This window comes from Anser brachyrhynchus (genome assembly GCF_964034855.1).
Source record: "Anser brachyrhynchus genome assembly, chromosome: 3".
Classification (NCBI taxonomy): Eukaryota; Metazoa; Chordata; class Aves; order Anseriformes; family Anatidae; genus Anser; species Anser brachyrhynchus.
This window is the reverse complement of record NC_137696.1, coordinates 116,863,443-116,885,572: the sequence shown is the minus strand read 5'-3', so window position 1 is coordinate 116,885,572 and position 22,130 is coordinate 116,863,443. Positions and strand designations below refer to the sequence as shown.

Below are 22,130 nucleotides of genomic sequence, written 5' to 3'. Positions count from 1 at the left end.
CACAAATATATATATTTTTATTACTTATATGTGTCCATATACTGCCGTAACTATATGGCAGTTAGCCCAGATTCAGACTAGGCAGGTGTTAAAATTGGTGTTCTTTTAAGATAGTTCTTAAACTGGAAAAGGTCAGGCTAACTTTAGTCTCTTATCAACTTCCCACCTCATATGAGGTATGATAAAAATGACATTTTTAGAAAAGGGAATGTTAGCTATGTTGTAGTTTCAGCTATTCTTGGGAGTCCATCTTGTTAATTAAATTTTAAATCATGACATAACTTTGCATCATCTCATAATTATATTTCATACAGCGATATAAAGATTTGATTTATTCACTGAAAATTTAGCCCCAAATATAAAAATATTATTTTATATTTTTTTTAGAAATATTCAGGATCAACCAAAATATTTTTTCATTTAAAGCAAAATAGTATAGCAACAGTAACTGCAGTTCAAGTAGTAACATAAAAGCTTAGTGACATCAGACAAAATCTTAAAGACAAAACGGTATAGATTACATCATTTTGTCATTTTTTGTCATCTTTTGTCTTCTTTTTCCTATTTCAGGTTCTGGCGAAGCATCTTATAATAGAAATGGATTCACCTGTGCATATGAAAATCACCTGAAGCACAGACTCTTAACTTCAGTTTTTAAATTGTCTAGGACAAAGAGTTATGAACCTAGTCTAGTTTCAAACTGCACTGTATCACTTATGGCATCGAGTACTCTGGGTCCTCAGCTTTCATTTTCCGGTGATATTGTTTCTGAAAAAACAAATAACATGAACATCAATAATGTCAAGGTGGAAGGGCAACTGGAAGTGGCTTCTGTCTTTGCAAGAAGCATTTATACTATGTCAAGCTCATACAATGAAAAGAGACAGGTTTTGGAAGGAAAATCAAATCTGAAGTTGGATTCTCCTTACCTGCAAGCTACGAATCAGCTATCTGGTAGATACAGTGATGATGTATTTTCCATTACTTCTGTTTCTGATGTACAAAGTGGACTATTAAAGAACACAGCTTCACTGAAGTATGAAAATAGCCAGCTGAAAATGACATCTGAAACAAATGGGAGGTATCGACAACTTGCAGCTGTCAATAAGCTTGAATTAATTTTGTCAAAGAAGATGGCAGCACTTCGCTCTGAGTACCAAGCCACTTACAAGCAAGCCCAGTATTATGCCTTGTTTGCAGGTTCTCTCAATTCCCAGGATCTTGTTTTCAACACTGATATCTCTCTGACCGATCAAAGGAATCGAGCAGCACATAAGTCATCACTCAATGTTAATCAGTATGGTCTAGCTAGCAGTGCAACTACAAATGTGCAATTTAGTCCATTGACAATGCAGAGTGAAATGAATGCCAAACTTGATACTGCTGGAGGCTCTATGTCACTATCCTCTTCTGGGCGCTATGGTAAAAACAATGCAAAATTCAATCTTGGTGGAAGAGTCAGCTTAACAGAAGTAACGCTGGGAAGTGAATATCAGAGTACAGTTCTGGGTATGGACAATAAACATGTTTTAAACTTCAGAGTTAATAGAGAAGGACTCAAGTTCTCAAATAATTTGCAAGGGTCATTCAAAGAGATTAAGCTGGAGTACTCAAATGACTTGACTATTCCTGGTTTATCCCTAACATTTTCTTCAAAGTTAGACAACAGCTTCAGCTTTGACAAGTTCCACAAGCATGGTTTTGATCTGCAGCTGCAACCCAAATCACTCACAGCTAAGCTGAGCAATAATATTAAGTACACCAAAACTGAAGTTTCCAACAAAGCAGAACTGCTCCTCGAGCTTCTGAAGCTGAACTTGGGTGGCAATATGAGAGCAGCCTATGGAGCAGATGAAATAAGGCATACCTACACTATTACATATGCTGATCTAACTGCAAACTTTAAAACGGATACGGTTGCAAATGTTCAAGGTGCAGCAGTGAGTCACAGAGTTAATCTCAATATAGCAGGACTGGCTACCTCAGTTACTATGAACACAAACTGTGATTCCAAATCTCTCCGGTTCAGCAACACTCTGCGTTCCACTATGGCCCCATTTACTGTCACTGCTGATGTCCATACCAATGGTAATGGAAAGCTGATTGCCATGGGTGAACACACAGGAGACCTTTACAGCAAATTCCTGTTTAAAGCAGAGCCTCTTGCTTTCACTTTCTCCCATGATTACAGAGGATCTACCAGTCACAGCTTCAAGTCTAGAGGAAGATACACTACTCAGCTTGATAACAAAGTTCATATGCTGTTTACTCCATCAGAACAGTCCAGCGCTTGGAAATTGAAAAGTCAGCTGAACAATAACGTGTATTCACAAGATCTCAATGCTTACAATGACGCAGAAAAGACCGGTGTGGAACTTAGTGGAAGAGCTTTAGCAGATCTCTCTGTGATGGATACATCAATCACACTACCATTCACTTCTGAAGAAGTTAACATCATTGATGTATTAGGCCTCACGGGCAGTGTGTCAGAGCCTCAAGAATTCAGCATCTCTGGCTCTGTGAAGTACGATAAAAATAAAGATATGCATGTTATTAACCTACCACTCTTGGAACACTTACCAGTCTACTTTGAGCAAATCAGAGGTGCCATGCTAACCACACTGCAGGCTGTACAAAGTTACCTGAAAAACATTGACATAGATCAATATATGAGACAATACAAGGCAACTTTGGATAAACTCCCACAGCACCTTAATGATTACGTGGAGAAATTAGATCTGAAAGGCAGAGTTAGCACCATGAAAACTAATCTGATTGCTTTCACAAAGGACTACAGAATAACATCTGATGATCTCCAAATTATATTGGAAAAAGCCCTGGAAAATCTTCAAGAAATACTGCTCCAGCTTCAGGTCTATCTGATACAAATTGAGCAATACATCAAAGACAATTTTGAACAGTTTGACATTAAAGCACTTATTGCACAGCTTCTTGACCAAATAGTTGAAAAAATAACAGCTCTAGATAACAAATATAACATAAGAATGACTGTAGTTGACTCTCTTCAGAGATTACAATTTTTTTTTCAAGAATATTATCCCAGCAAAATTGGAAGCAGCACAATGGCTTGGATTAAAAATGTAGATGATGAGTACAGGATCACTGCTAGAATACAGGAGAGCCTAGAACAACTCAAAATTCAGATTCAGAATATTGATGTCAGACGCATTGCAGAAAAATTGAAACAGCAGATTAAAATGTTTGATGTTAAACAAGTTTTAGAAAAATTGAAGCGTTCATTGCCAACTAAAAAAATGAAAGAAGTTCTTGAACAAATCAAAGACTTTATTCTAAATTGGATGGAGGATTATGAAGTGTCCGAGAAGATCAGTGCTTTCCGAGGTCATATACATAAACTGATTGTAAAATATGAAATTGATAAGCAGGTGTATTTTTTAATGGACAGAATGACAGAACTGCTTAACCAGTACAGAATAAAAGAAACTGTCCAGAAGCTGACTGTCTACCTGAAAAAAATTGATGTGAAGACATACTTTGATAAAATTCTTGCTTTTATTGATGATGCTGTCAAGAAAGTACAAACCTTTGATTATGCAATGATGATAAAGGAAGTCAACAAGTTCCTTGACATGGTTATAAAAAAACTCAAGTCTTTTGACTATAACCAGTTTGTTGATGAAACAAATGAGAAAATCCAAGAAGTAACACAGAAAATAAATGAGGAACTCAGAAATCTAGAACTTCCACAGAAAGCAGAAGCATTGAAACAGTATATGAAAGATTTTAGTGCTGTGATTTCAAAATACATAGAACAATTAAAGGACACCAAGCTTGCTGCCATAATTAACTGGCTCAAGGAGCTCATAAACTCAACAACATTTGCTAATCTGAAAGCCAAAGTAAATGAGCATCTGGAAGACCTGCGAGAGAGGATTTCTGACATGGATATCTCCAAAGAATTTGAATGGTATCTTCAGAAGATAAGCCAATTCTACAATTCTGCTGTCATATACATTTCTGAACAGTGGAACATAGCTTTTAAAAAAATTGTTATTTTGGCTGAGGAGTATGATCTAAAAAATTGGGCTGAAAATTTAAACCAGTTTGTTGAAACAGGATTTAAAGTCCCTGAAATAAGAATTGTTATAGTCACTATACCTGCCTTTGAGTTCAGTCTCCGAAGTCTTCGGGAAGCAACATTTCGAACACCAGACTTCGTTGTTCCACTGACTGATCTGCATATCCCCTCCTATGAGATAAATATTAAGAGACTAAAGGACATGAAAATCCCAATGAAATTTACTACACCAGAGTTTACTGTTCTAAATAGCTTTAAAGTTCCATCTTATACAATTGACCTAAATGAGATTAAATTGCAGATTGTGAGAACAATAGACGAACTCATGTCTGGTGATTTTCAGCTGCCAGCAATTGATTTGTATTTTAAAGATCTGAAGATGAGAGATATGCCTTTTTCTGGCATTTCTTTCCCAGAATTACAAATGCCTCAGTTTGAAATACCGGAATTATTGGTTCCAAAGCTAAATCTAAATGAGCTCCAGATTCCTGACTTGAAGATACCAGAGTTCCAACTTCCACGTATCCCACATACAGTGACTGTCCCTACATTTGGCAAATTGTCTGGTGCTTTCAGAGTTACCTCTCCATTCTTTACACTGTCTACGCAAGCTGAAGTTCATAATACTACAACATCTGTAAACAGTCCAGAATTTGTGACCTCCCTTTCAGCTCAAACAACATCCAAATTAGATTTCCTAGTTTTTAGTGTTATTGCAGATTCACGTCTCTTGGCCCCTGAGATGAAACAGCTGAACCTTAAAAATTCCATGAAGGTCAACAACAGGTTCCTTAAAGTTGATCACAGCAATGAAGTGGTATTTTTAGGGACTTCTGTAGAAGGTGAAGCTGAAACCAGAGCAAACTTTTATACAACAAAAAATTCCATAGAGCTTCAGAATAAATTAATGGTCAAACTGCAAAGAAAAATTTGGATACAAAGTGGAACAGCGTATTCCCACAGACTGAATATTCCACAGGCTGCCTTCTCCAGCCAGGCTGATTTCGTCAATAATATGACAACAGAGGTAGAAGCAGGACATATATCATTTACCTCCAATGCTAAAGGAAACTGGAAATGGGCTTCTCCTAATTTCTCCGATGAAGGCACTCATGATTCACATGCCACTTTCAGGGTTGAGGGTCCCATTATTATATTCTTTGGTGACTACAGAATAAATGATAAGTACCTGAAAGTCAGCCAAGCTGTGAGATATGAATGTGGTTTCCTAAATTATGCAACACTTCAGATTCAGTCTGAAATTGAGTCACAGCGCGTGGGGCGTAGCGTTCTGAATGTAAAAGGCACAGTACAGCTTGGAGGAATGAAAGTAGAATTAACAGGCTCTCACAATGCTCGTCTCAATGGACGGATTACTGGGACTGTAAATAATGAGGTTTTCTTCTTGGCACAGCCTTTTGAAATTCGAGTATTAACAAACAATGATGGAAACGTGAAAATCAGCTTCCCAATGAAATTGACTGGCAAAATTGACTTCCTGAATAACTATGGTCTTTCACTCAGTTCTTCTGTTCAGCAGGTCAGCTGGCAAGCTACTGGCAGGTTCAATCAGTACAGGTATTCCCATAATATGTCTGCTGGCAACAATGATGACAGAATTGAAGCTCATGTTGAAATGAGTGGAGATGCCAACCTAGACTTCCTAAATATTCCTCTAACCATTCCTCAGCTTAATGTTCCCTATACTGGAATCCAGACTCCTCAGCTAAAAGATTTTTCACTGTGGGAACGGGTAGGCCTGAAGGACTTACTGAAGACTACAAGACAATCATTTGATTTAAATTTGAATGCTCAGTATGAGAAAAACAAAGACATGCATGTAATCCCGCTTCCTTTAGCAACAGTGCATGAAGCACTTAATAAATACATCACTTTCTTCAACAAATATTTTGAGAGAGGAAGAAACACAGCTCTAGATTTTCTCACAAAGTCATATAACGAAGCCAAAACAAAATTTGACAAATACAAAATACAGACATCACTGAACAAACTGCCACGGACCTTCAGGATTCCAGGATACACCATTCCAATTGTGAATGTTGAGGTTTCTCCTTTTACTGCTGAGATGCCAGCCTTTGGTTACATGCTCCCAAAAGAAATAAGTACAACAGGATTCACAGTCCCATTTATTGGCTTTTCAGTACCATCTTACACACTAGTATTACCTTCTCTGGAACTTCCAGTCCTTCATGTTCCACAGGATCTACGCACTCTAAAGCTTCCTAGATTCAGAATCAATAGCCCATCAAATCACATCTTAATTCCTGCCATGGGAAATATTACTTATGACTTCTCATTTAAATCCAGTGTGATCACTTTGACTGCAAATGCTGGGCTGTTTAATCAGTCAGATATTGCTGGGCAACTTAGTATCTCATCTTCATCTGTCTTTGATGCACTACAATTTAAGCTGGATGGTTCAACCAGCTTGACAAGAAAAAGGGGGTTGAAACTGGCCACAGCACTCTCTCTGAGTAATAACAAATTTCTAGGAGGAGGTCATGACAGCACTATTAGTCTCACAAGGAGGAACATGGAAGCAACATTGACAACAAATGCACAAATTAACACACCAGTATTAAAAGTGAATTTCAGCCAAGAGCTTTCTGGAAATACTAAGTCTAAACCCACTCTTTCCTCTGGGCTAAAAGTAATGTATGATTTTAATACTCCTAAATATGGCACCAGTGCTAAGGGAGGAGTTGCTCACAAATTTGCTTTAGAGAGCCTTACATCTTACCTATCAGTAGAATCATCAACAAAGGGGAATATTGATGGAGTAATTTACACTGGAAATTCATTTTCTGGAACTCTGGTCCACGAGGCAAACACTTACCTGAATGCTAATGGAGCCAGGTCATCTCTCAAGCTTGAGGCCAACTCCCAAGCAGATGGACTCTGGAACAGTGAAATGAAAGAACTACTTGCAATTGAAGCATCTACTCGACGTGTTTATGCAGTCTGGGAGCACAATGGCAAAAACTATGCACGATATACACCTCTTTTCACAACAACGGGGTCTCAGAAATGCAAAGCAACCTTTGAGCTGGCTCCTTGGAGCATGTCAGCAGATCTTCAGATTCAAGCCACTCAGCCAAATTCCTTCCTGGACATAGCCTCAATTAATCAGGTTGTCCTAATGAAAATCAATACTGTGAACCAGAAAGTTGGCTGGAAGGGTGAAAGCCAAATTCAGTCATTATCTTTGGGACATGATATGCAATTATCAAATGAAAAATCAAAGGCAAAGTTTGATATTTCTGGATCTTTGGGAGGATACATGGACTTCCTCAAAAAAATGAAGTGTCCCATTGCTGAGAAGAGCTTATGGGATATCTTGAAGTTGGACGTCACTACCAGTGCTGACAGAAAGCAATACTTAAATGCTTCAGCATCCCTCGTGTACACAAAGAGTGATGATGGTACCTTCTTCCCCATACCTGTGAATAAGCTAACCGATGGCTTCACATTCAATATTCCTGAGTTACATCTAAAGGTTCCAAGTCCTGTCTTCAGCACTCCAGAGTTCAGAGTTCCTTTCACCACTCTGCAGGTCCCAGCCTACACCATTGACTTGCGCAACATAAAAATTCCACAGACTCTAAACACGATGCCGTTTGACGTCAATTTACCCACACTGCCAAGACTAAGATTCCCCAAAGTGGATGTAGGAGCCAATTATATTACATTAGAAGAATACAAGATACCATATTTTGAGCTGACAGTACCTGAATACCAAATAACTGTGTCTCAATTCACTCTTCCAAAGAGTATTTCTCTTGGCAGTTTCCATGTAAATCTGGATGAAGTAGCTAATAAGATTGCAGATTTTGATTTTCCTACAATTACAATTCCTGAACAGAAAATTGAGATCCCCCCTCTCAAGGTGTCCTTGCCTGCTGGAATTTACATTCCATCATTTGGTGCCTTGACCGGATCTTTCAAAGCTGTTTCCCCTTTGTACAATGTCACCTGGAGAACAGACTTATCAAATAAAAAGGACTCCTTTGAACTGTCTGTCGACTCTACCTGCAGCTCAACATTACAGTTCCTGGAATATGACTTGAATGGTAAGACATTATAATTCTATGTGCCACAGTTCTGGGGTAAACACTCCATACTGTTTTTCTGTTTAGCAATTACATTAGATTATACATCTCCTTTTGTCTTCATCAGCATTTTTTCATAAATTATTATCAGTCTCAGTCAGACACCTTGAAGGCTAATTACAAGTCATATGTATAACTAATGGCACACTCTGAAAAGAAATGGAAGAGATCTCTTTTTTATATAGAGGTTTCTTACTTTAAATTGCAGACATCATAATGTTTCCCCATTGCTTAAGATAATACCCTTAAATGAGAGAAAGCGGGCTCACTTTTTATGTAATCCAGTTCAGATAAATAAATGCCTACCTTTTTTCTTATAGAACCATAGAATTAACCATTAATTTTCATAAATAACCATTAATTTTCATAATTAATCATTATGAATTAAACATATTTGGTTTTCAAAATATTTCAACTCAGAAAGCTCAGGCATCCATATAGTTTTTAATTCTAGACTTTAGAATAATAGTAAAAGCATACATAAGAACAAAATTATAAAACTCTCAAGAGATTAGAATCTAGAATCCCCATTTCTGGTCTGCATGAATGCAAAATGTTATACCCCTGTTATTATAAACATAGAGGAACATTTAATTTTTAAAATATTCTGGTTGAACAAGCATTTTTGTATCTTTTTATTTGGGGCATTATGGTCATTTAGTTTCTTGAGGTATAATTTTGCATACAATGGAAACAGTCCACAACTGGCCTAGTTGTGGACTAGCTCAACATTTTGTATTTTGTATTGTTCTGGTAAAACACACTTGAAATCTGTTTCACAGCTGTTTCAAACTACAAATATGAAGGAGACATGTTTGTTATGAAGACCACTGGCAGCCTTTCTCACCGTGACTTGAGTGCAAACTACAAGCAAGATGTCACTCTTCGGGGATTTGGGTAAAGATTTGTTCTGACAATCTAATTTATAATAGACAAAAGTGCCAAAGATGTACTTGTTGCTTTGAACACAAATGCCCCATTCTGACAATCTAATTCATAATAGACAAAAGTGCCAATGATGTACTTGTTGCTTTGAACACAAAATGCCCCAGAGTGCTTTGCCGTAATTAGTAAGAACCTATGTAACTAATATGTCATTATTGGTGGTAACTTTTTCTATCTTGAGATAGCTGAAACGCTATTCTCTGTCAGTATTTCCAACATAGCTTTTCTGAGCAGCCCTACTTCACATAATTGCTAAGATATAAACCCAGCATTTCATATTCAGAGCGGTTCTAGATCTGACCATCAACAAAGCTTTTTCACTGGAACCCTCTGTCAGCACAAGTCATTAAAGAGTAATTTTTATTCACAAGTACTTGTACTAGGGATTACAGAGTTGGCCTTCTAACTGCCTGTTTTGATCTCCAAGTGTTGTGCTGATATATCCAAGGGACAGAAGTCTGAGAAGGCAAGTACAAATGCAGATACAAAATACTGCCTGAACTTATGTCGATGGAAAAAATTGAAGTCAGCTTATAGAAGTCTTTAGAAAGCTTACAACAGGGCAGCTACAGGTTTTGAATTGTTGTCGTTATTCAATGAAAATTCTCGACTGAGCTCAATATGGTATCTAAAAAAAGGAAAATTGGAGTAACATGAAGTTTTGAATATATTAGGCTAAATCCTAAGAAATTTGGATAATAAAGCCCTACTTTCTTTTGATGACAAAGGTATTGTTCACATGGACATATATGTAATATCATAGGTAGTGTTATATTTAGGCATACTGCATTGTGTACTTCCTTAGGGCCTGTGCTGTCTTCTTGTGTTCATTATAGCTGTGTATTCTTTGTTGTAGAGTTGTGGCCAACACTGCATCACTAGACGTCATCAGCCCAACATTTACTGATATTCATGTACGTTATCAAACGACTGACAGCACAATATCCTCTTCAGTATCTACACCTTCTGCTGGGACCTTAGGCTATCTCATTGAAGTAGAAACTGACATTCTGAAGAAGAAATTTTACTACCGAACTCGGGTAAGCTTGATATGACCAATAACAAGCAAAAAGGTTGGCGGCGGTCAGAAAAAAAGCTCCCGTTTAAAGTTTGTGTATGTTGATATTAAGACATAAGTTAAACACCCTTTGTCCAAAGAAAAAGTGTATTATCAGTAATTATGTTTTTTATTTCCTACATTGGCCTTGCCAGTTCTAAAAGTAGCATCTATGTGAAGAGACTGTTTCAGCTTTTTTCCCTCTGCCATGATCAAGAAAATACACCTGCTGAAAGTGAAGAAAGTACAGAAACAGTTTTTGATAACCAAACCATCAGGCTACTTACAATTATTACAAAAGTTGCCCTTATAGGAACCAAGCCCCTGGAAGTGGTCAGACGTAATGTGTCTTCTTTTCGGATCCATTAATACATTATGAGAAGTAAAAACATTTTTAGATTTGCTAACAAAAGATGCTATTATTGGCATACCACAATTACAAAATATTTTACCTTCCACGATGATAAATTAATTTAAGAATCACCATCAACTCATAATTCATTATTTATTACTGAAAACTGGAAAATGTGTTTATGTAAATAGATTTGAGGATCTTTAATTACTCTAAGTAGCTTTCACTCATTGTTTCATTGATTTAAATGATTGCAAAATTAAATCCTCTAATGTTTTCATATTAAGGAAAGGCTGTTTAAATTCACTTTAAATAATTTCAAGAATGAGCGGAAGGGTCATCTCCTAAGTAATTGACAGGTTTTATGAGGCCTCATAGCATTTAATAGAAAGGAAAGAAAAATCTTATTTGCAGTCTGATTTTAAAAACAAACAAAAAGACTAAATTATGTTATGGCACTCCTGTGCAAAGAGGCACAGCGTACCTTGATACAATATAATTTGTTCCAAAATAACCTTTCAAGATGGGAGCAAACATACAGTAGACAAAAATTTGTAGTGTATATATCTTTATATATATTAAATGTAAAGTTATGCAAAATGAAAACATTGAAATACACTTATTATAAATAATGTGGGATTTGTTTTATTTACAAGCTATCTTTTGGTTATCCCATCTTATATTTTCAGTCTGCTCCTCAGAAGGACATTGACATATTAAGCAGTGAGATATCCTTCAAGAATCCTCACCTGATTCAAATGAAATTCAACTGGAAAGAGGATGCTGCCAAAGACTTGCTGTTGGGTCTAAAAGACAAAGTACCTAAAATGACAAATGCAGTCTATAGATATGTTAATCGGTACCATAAGGAGCATATGGGACTGGATATTAGTGCTGCCACCTTGAAGATGAAGAATATGATACAGAATAATGCTGACAAAGCATATGCATTTGCTGCAAAACAAATAGACCAAATAGATGCTCAGCTTCGCACAGCTGCCAATGAGGCCTCTGGCAAATATCAGGAGATGAAGGTGAAGGCTAAACAGCTGTATCAAAAAGCAGCAGATCAAGCTGGACAGATTGAATATCAAAAACTAAAAGCAAAGATTTTGGATGCTACAATTGACATAATTGAAGAGTATCACAAGAAAATAAAACACCTAATTGATTCAGTCATTGAGTTCCTGAAGACTACAAAATTCCAGGTTCCTGGGCTTTCTGAAAAGTACACTGGTGAAGAATTATACCTTATGACTACAGAGAAGGCAGCAAAAACTGCTGATATATGCCTTTCAAAACTTCAGGAATACTTTGATGCCTTGATTGCAGCTATTAATGAGCTGGAAGTCAGAGTTCCTGCTTCTGAAACAATTCTTAGAGGTCGTAATGTACTTGATCAAATTAAAGAAATGCTGAAACATTTGCAGGAAAAAATCAGGCAGACGTTTGCTACTCTCCAGGAAGCTGACTTTGCAGGAAAGCTTAACCAACTTAAACAAATAGTGCAACAAACATTTCAGAAGGCAGAAGATATAGTTAGAAGCTTGCAGTCCAAAAATTTTGAGGACATCAAAGTCCAAACACAACAGCTGTACAAAGATGCAATGGCTTCAGTCTATGCACAGAAACTTAGATCCTTGGCAGAAGATGTTAAAAAATACATTTCTCAGGTGAAAATTTTTAGCCAGAAGACATTCCAGGAGCTTTCAGAAAAGCTGCACCAGCTGCTTCTCTATATAAGGGCATTGCGGGAAGAATATTTTGATCCAACTACACTTGGATGGTCAGTGAAATACTATGAAGTAGAAGACAAGGTATTAGGATGGCTGAAGAATCTAATAGACACACTAGTGAATTGGCACACCAGGTATGTTGGAGATCTTGCTGATTCATTTACACGCCTGACAGACCAAGTAAGAGAACTGGTGGAAAAATACAGCCAGGAATACTATGACCTTATAGCTGATGTTGAAGGGAAAGGAAAACAGAAGGTCATGGAGCTCTCATCTGCTGCTCAGGAAAAGATCCGATACTGGTCTGCAGCTGCTAAAAGGAAAATCAACGAATACAACAAGCAAGTCAAGGCAAAACTCCAGGAGATCTATGAGCAGCTTAGTGATTCTCAAGAAAAGCTAATCAGTGAGGCCAAAAAGTTAATTGATCTAACTATAGAGAAGTACTCTGCACTACTGCAGTATATCTCTGAGCTTCTTCGTTGGCTTGAGCAAGTAACAGCTGACAGCATAAAACCATATATAGCTGTTCGTCAAGGAGAGCTTAGAATAGATGTGCCATTTGATTGGGAGTCCATTAACCAAATGCCCCAGAAAAGCAGAGAGGCACTCAGAAAAAAGGTGGAATTAACACGCACACTAATTCAGCAAGGCATTGAACAAGGCTCCAGGAAATGGGAAGAAATGCAAACATTCATTGATGAACAACTTGCCACTGAGCAGCTGAGTATTCAGCAGATTTTGGAAAACATACAGAAGCGCATGAAGACCTGAATGGACATGCAGAAGAGAAGTGAAAAGTTTATACCACAATGTATTTAAAAATAACAGCAATCAGCATACTGGAACTTCAGGTAGATACTGTTTGAATCTGAATTTGTAACTGAAAACTGAATAATCTACAGTAGGTTATTTTAATAAGCTTAATAAGCCAATAAATGAGTTCTTTATTACATTTTTGTGTCATTCATTACAGCTAGTTTTACTTGGACTATAGGGCTTAATCCAACAATTTTCAAGGTCAACGGGAAGTCTTTGCATTGATTTCACTGTATGTTGGATCAAGCCAGTAATGTGCAATACATATTGTAAATAGTTGCAAAAGCTACAGAATACACAGAATAAACAGGTTTAAAATAAAGGTCACATTTATAAGCCAGGTGAAGAACAACTTGAAAACACATTTATTTCCCAACTTAGAAATACATTCATAGATGAGTTTGGGAGAAAAAGAAGAGGAAAGGAGCGCAAGAGAGCATACAGAAAATAAGAAAAAAAGTAATGAATTCCAGAAAAAATATCAAAAAGCAGAAAAGATTATCATTGAATAGAAATCTGGGTCCTGGACAATTGCAGATAACAACAACGTTTTATTGAGAAAAAGAAATCTACACATATATCAGTTTTCAGAAAGCTTCACAAAGAAATTTAGACTTTTTTTTCCTACTGGCTAATTTATGATTCAGAAATACATGGGTTTCTTACCTGTTTCCCCATGATACTTCTGTTTTGACATCAAGCTGTCTAACTTTTGCTTATCATGAGTTTAGGTGACTGTCAAAGTTCCACTGACATCGATGAATATGACAGGAATCGAAGTGTTTTCCCCTCAGTCCCCTAGGCAGGAGCCTAGATCTCGTTTAAATGAATTCCAAGTTTAAAGATGAATTTAATAAAGTTGAAGAATTCCCTCACAAAATAGGACTACTTTGAGGTGGAATATGTGTGGAACTGTAATGGTTTATTTTCAGCTATTGGAATACTGTATAGATAGTCCTTGAAAAAGGCCTACTTAGGCTGAAATAATGTTATCTCTTTGAGAATAAACTCTTTAACAAACAAGACTAGAAATTCTGTGTACATGTTTGTTTTAATACAATCAATCCAGTCTGGAATATGATTTTTGCTGGTTCATTAATGGGAAAACAGAAATTATCTCATTGATTTATTTGCAGTCATGACGTTTTAGAGCCTGGTTTCAACCCACGGTACAATGGGTTACATATGGGAAGCAATGGGGCACTAGTTTACAAATACCTGAGTAAGTTTTGTGGCAGCAGATACATATTTACAGCACAGAGCAGCGTCATGCAAAGCTGCTAGCTCAGGTCCTGGAAACAGGAGTTCCTAATGCCCACACTGAGTTTATGCAGTAATAACACTCCCTGCTCTGCAGCACGTCCATGCTGATCTAGCAAGATCTCAGAGCAGGTTGGGCTATATAGCTTTGACATCCTATTACCAGATATTATCACCTGAGTAAGTCCCTGCTCATGGCAGGAGGGGTTGGAATTAGATGATCTTTAAGGTCCCTTCCAACACAAACCATAATATGATTCTTAGTTTGCAACTAATGATTGTTCTCACATATGCTAAATTAACCCCCAAATCAGAATGAATCTAGCACAGTTGTATATACACAACTATCTAGCTTTCATCAGAGAGTGAGCATCTCTTAGAAAATAAGGTAATTCAGTTTTCGCTTTGGCTTTCAGCCATCACAAGTTTTTTGTGTTTTTTTTTTTTTTTTAAAAAAAAGTTCTGATCCTAAATAAAACTAATCTGTGTATATCGCCCTGCCCAGGGGAACCAGAGATATAAAAATCCCTGTTTACGTGTTCTCTTGAGTATACTAATAAATAAAGATGTTGACTGCAGAGCTTTTTCACCTTCATTCACAAGGAAACTGAAGCCTATGGGTCATCTGATCTTTACTTGATGTCAGATTACACAACTCATTTCCCTGAATTTCACAAATGTTTAAGCACAACCAGATTTCTCAGACCCTGTCTGATTCTTGCTTCCCTCCGTCATGACAAATGGCCCTGTGAAACAAAGGACAAAAGAAAAAAATATATAAAAGTTATGGGAGAGGAGAGATTTAAAGTTCTGTTTTCTTTTGTTTTCCCCTTCATGGCTATTTATTTCTGTCCATCATCCATAGTTCTTGGGAGGGTTATAAATTCTGAAGAAGGATTTACTTATAAAGAATGGGTTAACTGAATAATAAATATGCCAAACAGCATAAATACAGGCTCTCTTTGGCAAGAGTGAAGATTCCCAAGAGCAAACACAATAGTTTGCACACTAAACTGTGGTTAGGGGTTAGAGGAGACTTCCAAGTCTCATAGCAGCATTGCCGCCAATTGGATTAGAGCTCTCAGGCCTGTAATCGATGTGACAGCCATCTTGCAGTCATTCCACAGTTGGTTTGGGGAGGGCCTGGAAGCAGAACATTGATCTCAAAAAAGTAGATCTTGCTGGAACTTAGCTGCTGTAAAATCCCCACACCAGAGATGTCATCTTAAGCACCCCTCTGAAACCGCTGCCACGTTTTGACGGTGGGTGGGGCGGGAGGGTGTTTGCCTGGCATGCACAGGTATGACCCACGAGCATGTACAACTATATGTAACTTTAATTTCTATTCCTGTTTGGTTTTCCTAATTTTTTCTTTTAGGTTCTAGCAAATTATACTTTTTTTTTTTTTCCATATAATTACATGAAATGTAGACAAAACCACAAATATTCAAATAATGGTGCAATTGACTCCGCTTATGAAACTTTAGCAATATAATCATTTGAAATATTATTAGTTCCATTTTGGGCTCTTTTTCAACCTCGTTTATTTAATAAGAAATAATATATTTCATTAATTTGAATTGTGTGGGAGATAACAGGGAATGAGCAACTATCTAGGGCTCACTGACATGGTTTCTTTTTTTCCTATAGTCTTCCTCATCTGAATTCTCATAAATGCCAGAGGGGATTTTCTTTATAATTTACAGCAAGTATCAGACATAGAGCAGAACTGGTTGTAAAAGTTTAATTAAGTGAAACATTTTAACAAGAAATTCAGAGAACAATATGCCCTGCTCTAACTAAGTGATTGTAGAAATAACATTGACAAGAAACGTGTGTGTTCCTAAATGAAAAACTTTCGCAGACGTAGGACAGCAAAAATGTTCCAGAATTTAGGTTATGCAACTAACTGGAGCTGGTCTTTTATTAAGTGATTTAAAAATACATGTATACATTTGCTGTGTATACACAGATTCTACACACATACCCACATCTAAGCTTACCGTATAGTGCATTATCCATCTCCATCTCTATTTTATGCTATTGATAATTGCAGAGTAATTGTCATTATGGCCTACTGATACCTTACAAAGTTTAAATTGAGTTATTCAGTAAGTGACACCAAATTTTGCACTCCTCTTCTGCTGGCAGATTTATTACTCAGATGGGAAAGCAGAATTTATTAAAGGCCATACGGACGTACAGAACTGCTTGTATTCTGTTGCTACTCAGCCAAATCCTGGCCCAGATGAAATCAATGGCAAAATGTCTATTGGCCTCAGCAGCCGTAGGCTTTGGCTAGTTATGAGTATAATTTGAGAAGCACTTTATGATCCTGTAGGACAAAAAAATATATTGTTATCTATAAAAATCTACACAAAAATATATATATATATTTGCAAAACCATGCAGAGAGGAAAATTAAGCACTAACAAATTTCAGACAGGCCAGAATGAAGGTTGCCTGTGCAATGCTAACCAGAGTCTCTCTGTATACCTAATGATAGCCAGTTTTGCCTAATACCACAAAGTGAGCTGGGGCCAAAACTCCTGGGTTCTGGTCCCATGCTTTAAACATGGAAATATGCTTATTTCTCTCACCACCCTCTCTCTCATTTCATTATCCATCCAAGTCATTGAAGGAAACTGGGGCCTTGCAGAACAAAAGCAAATTTTGGAGGTTTACAAGACCTGACCAAGCAAACAAGCAACCCACCCTGAGCTTAAGGCTGTCCTTGCTTTGAGTGGGAAGTTGCACTACAGACATCACAAGGTCCCTTCCAGCCTGAGTTATCTCATCACTCTCTGTGACTAAAGTGGTGTGGCATTATGTTATGGTACTTAACACCATACTTACTCTTTGGTAAATAATTTATGAGAAATAGCCTCCCTCATAATTCCAATGCATCATTATACAAAAATATAGAAGTTGTGCCATATCCCTGTGTGTAAATGCATCATCGTTCTGTCTCCAACTATGAGGCACAGGACCCAGTATCCAGCTCAGATGCAACCAATAATCTGAATAGTTTCTATTGCTAGCCTACCACTGTTTTGCCAGCCTCTAGCAAAATATGCATAGATAGCAGCATATTTCTGATAAAACCTTTATGTCTAGCAGGCATCAATCCAGTTGGAAGACTGACAGAAGTTTTGAATGCTGCTGAACTTGTATGATTAAGGCATATTTCAATAACAGGAATTTAAATAGAATGGTCAAGGTGATCATGTCATGTCCATCCATCCGCTATCTCTGCTTTGTGCAACCTGATACCCTATCATGGCTGAGTTAAGGGGAAGTAGGTGTCAGGGCATTTTTGCTAGGATGTTCGAACTTCTGTCTTTAGATTGACAGTAAGATATCATAACAGGTCTTCAACTATGTTTCTATTTGAATTGTCTTCTCTCCAGAAAATAGGTTTATTCTTAACCACACACCACCACCCAAACACCCTGGGAATCTGCACAGTTTCCAGGGTATTACCTGCCAACTATTTCGTATTATTCTTTAGTATAATGCATCATTTCCTTTGACCTTCAGTGCCTGTGATACTGACTTGTATCAACCTGGACCACCTACTGCAGAGATCCTCCTTAATTTCTCTTTTATACTTCTGGGTTCCAGGCACAGCAGAATATTTGAGCGAGGGGATTTTAAACCTGCTTTCACCTACAGTGTTGAAAACCTTTTCTTTTGCGTTCTCTTGCAGAAGAAGCAAGACCTCACTGTTCTTTTACTGATGTGAGTCACTCTGCAGTTTGGATGGGCCAAGGCCTGCCCTACCCTCCTTAAAGTACTTCTCTGCAAGCTTGCTATATACTGGGTACGTAAGTGTATCCATAACCAGTCCGTCATTCCTATAATGCTGGCTATATACCTACAGGAGTATAAGTTTGCAAAATCAGGTGGGTAGTATAGGTAACATAAGACAAATTCTTCGTGGCCAACGCTATCGTTCCCTACAGCTGTATCCCATAATCTTTGCCAGTACCGTATTCATTTTACAAGCATCCTGAATTCTGTCTTCAGTGTGATTCGTGACAGTTTAGACAGAAGTATCCCTGCCTTACCAAACCATGAAGGCTTTCCCAGCAAGCAGGAATACACCACAAAAGCATACTTTGACTGTGATTTTGGTAGCTGTTAGGAGAATAAACAGCACTGATAGATCTTCTCAGAATGGTTGGAGATAGCTCATCTGCTAGCCTGGGCATCAGCAGAGGGAGAGGATCAAACACAGAGCAGCAGTTCCACCACCAACATCTGGACATAACAAAGGCTGTATGAGATACTTACACCAAACTTTTTTTGCCAGGTGTTTGCTGAAAGCAGAGGTTATACTCTACTCTGTTATATACAGAGGCTATATTCTGCTCTGTTTTGTGTACAGCTTTGGCTAAGGATGCAAAGCAAGTAGTTAGCCTTCATAACTTATTTTTCTTTTCCCTACATTTTTCTCCTGATAGCACTACCTTTGCCACAGTTAGATGTATCCCAAAATTGTAGCCAAACAGAGAAAAACAGTGAGCATACATACTGATTATTTTGCAGTAGTACCTTTTTCAGTATTTGCTATGATATTAAGACATTTTTTCTGAAAAGCTTGATTTTGTTTTTATTCAGGACCACCTTCTGTAAAAAGTGATATATGGGTGCCCTTCTGTTCAAGTGTACCATTGCCCTGAAAGCACTGATAACTGTAGCTCTTTGTGCAGGCTTGAAAGCTTTTTCATGCTGGAACCTCCAGAAATCACTCCATCTGTTAATGTACAGCTTTGTCGTCAGTGTCCTAATCACCCTCCATGGCACTCAGAAATGACCCTAAAATGCCTTTTTTTTTTTTTTCTTTCTAAAGCCTTTAATATTCTTAAGTTTTCAATTGGTAGCCAACCTGAAAGACAGTCAAGATCCAAAACCAGTAGCAAAAAGCTATTAGACCCCTATGCTAACTGAATCAAGCTTCTGCATTTAGCCAGAAAAATCCCCGTTTCTTGCGTGCACATGCACTCCCACACACCTCCCACTCCCATTGGGGCTGTAACACACTGCTGTAAAAAAGGAAGAAAAGTGGAGAGGTGGTAGAGAAACTCAGACTGTCTCTGAGTTTCAGTGTACGTGTTAATTGCGCTTTCCTGCTTCTAATTTAAATTATTTCTGGGTCACTACCTTTGAATACTATCAGAGAGTCATTAATTAATAAAAAGGTCACACAGTCATCTACTGCATTTGTCTTCTGTGACACTTCAAATAGGCATTTCACATTGTTAACAGGCTATTTGTCTCTCCATAATGCTCTTTCTCTGTCTTTATTACATTTGTTTCTTTAATAAGCTTTTGTTTTTCTCTATGGTAATGACTGGCTTACAACTACTTAGAAACAATACAGAAAGTTATGCAAAACCATTTATTTGAATGTTGCAGAACAGAAAGCCAGCCAAACTCAAAAGAACACACATCCCTCACACACAGCCCACATACGCAAAGCTATGAAGTCAAATGCATTACAGCAGTACAAACCCCACCTTGTCTCTCTCAGACACATCTGTCTATATGCACATACATCCATGCAAACACACGCACATGTACAATGTACATTACTGTCAAGTTAAAAGCCTAAAGTTAAGCCTAAAGTTAATTCTTAATCCTTAGGTCATCCCCTTCATTTCAGCACATTGAGCTAGCCAAGTCTTCCCAAGATGACTGTCAGCAGCTAGCTGAGGTAACTCTTCCCACTCAGCTCCCATTAGTTCAGCAGCATCACCAATGATGTTCCACAAAGTTCATCATCCAAAGCTTCAATTCTTGTTTAAACAAAGAATCGGAAAGTTGTATTTGTAAAATGTCACAGTGAAACATTTTGACTTTTTTTTTTCTCCTTTTAGCTGAAACACCCTGATGAATTTCGTTTATAGTTTTGTGATATGATCCAGTTGGATCATATTCAGCATCTGCCAGCTCCTTCTCCAAAACATTCAAACTGAAATTTTCAGACCTTTTGAGAAATAAAATTTAGTTTTAAAAATTAACATTTTTATTTTACTAGTGGGGGATGATCTCAGCAGCAGGTGACTTCTTTGTAGCCATGCATATGTGTACGACATTTGGACCTTCAGGTCCTCCTTCTTAAGCTTTCTAGAGAATGTCCCTATCTTTCTGCTTTCTGCAAATCTTAATAAATACCCCATGACTGATTACCCTCACAACATATTACCCATTACAGAGGCAGGATCTAGTTTTAATAGCTCACGTTCTGGATTGAAGTTCAGTTCTTATGCCAGCTTTTTTTCAGTTCTTAGGCCAGATCCACTGCATGATTTGGTCATCTTACTTTCTCATATGTTAATTTCCCAGCAGTAAAATGGGAATTATACTTCTCTACATTTCAGCAGATTTGTCAGAACAGAACTAATTCATGACTTGGAGATAATCTAATAACTCTAATGGTGTTGAAGACCTTGACATAGATAGGCACATTGTAATGGCAACAAGAAATCAAGATACATGTATTGACTTCTCTCTCCCATCATTATGTTTATTGTTTTAGAAACTTGGAGTTGATTTCATGTGTTAAATCACTCAGAAACACTCTAATCCACCCCAAAACCATCATACATACCAGGCATCAAACATATAACACTCTCATACAGATAAATGATCCGAGGAATGGACTCAACGGCTGCTAGCAGTTAATTTATATCGTGGTTTTGCCATAAACTTTTAACTTTGGAAATAATCTGCCACCCGTTTCAATTTTTGGCTGCCACATAATGCACCTTTGTGAAGTCACCTTCTGTCTAATAGAGATGTTTCTTTTTATGGGTGAACATTTGTTTTAAAAATAACAAATAATTATCTCATTTACTGTTCATAAAAAGCGTGCCACTTAACCGTATGTAACCAAGCCCCATTTCATCTGGTTTAATGTTTAGCAAGGCATGCAAATTCGTAGATATTACAGGGAGAAGATGATTTATTTAATAAAATTACATTACTTTTTTTTCCATTAAAAAAATAATTCCAACTAAAAACTGTTTAAAGTAGAAAAGCATAGCCTACAAAGATTGATACCAAAAAGTCAGCACATACTGGAAAGTCTGATGCTAAACTCAGCTGCTTCTTCTTCCCATCCCCACTTCTGCTCCGTATTTGGTGTGCAGCCAGTCTCTATTTCTGAAGTCAAGTACTCCCATAGTGATTACTGATGTCCACCATAATGTAGTTAGCAGATAGCTCATCTGCTCTACTGTGGATAAGTCTGCAACAGAACTTTTTCAAAAACAATTTTTTTTTCTTGTGGATAGTATAAAGGTTTGGATATATAAGATAAAATATGTAATATGCAATGTACAATAATACATACATACATTTACAATAACAGAATCATAGAATCATCTAGGTCAGAAAAGACCTTCAAGATCATCAACCATCAACCTGACCTGCCCTGTCACACCACTAAACTATGCCACTTAGTGCTATGTCCACTCATCTCTGAAATACCTCCAGGGACAGGGACTCTGCCACTTCCCTGGGCAGCCTGTTCCAGTGCCTGAACCCTCTCTCCATGAAGAATTTCTTCCTAGCATCCAGTCTGAACCTCCCCTGGCACAATTTGAGATTTCTTTACATCCAATCAATTTTCACGTGAGAAAAGAGACCAACACCCTCCTTGCTGCAACCTCTTTTCAGGTAGCTGTAGCGTGCAATGAGGTCTCCCTTCAGCCTCCTCTTCTCCAGACTGAACAACCCCAGTTCCCTCACGTGTCTTGTTTTC

At 37.5% G+C, this 22,130-nt stretch overlaps 1 protein-coding gene across 1 annotated transcript in view; it reads left to right on the top strand.

Annotated features, from left to right (window-relative positions):
* Positions 1-14,125, top strand: part of APOB (apolipoprotein B) — a 37,693-nt gene extending 23,568 nt beyond the window's left edge. Inside the window, exons 26-29 of the mRNA XM_080586041.1 lie at positions 571-8,151; positions 8,973-9,087; positions 9,992-10,175; positions 11,234-14,125. Of these exons, the coding sequence (XP_080442167.1) occupies positions 571-8,151; positions 8,973-9,087; positions 9,992-10,175; positions 11,234-13,054 (9,701 nt within the window). The 3' untranslated portion in view covers positions 13,055-14,125. The remainder of the gene's footprint in view (positions 1-570; positions 8,152-8,972; positions 9,088-9,991; positions 10,176-11,233) is intronic.
* Positions 14,126-22,130: the final 8,005 nt, after the last annotated feature.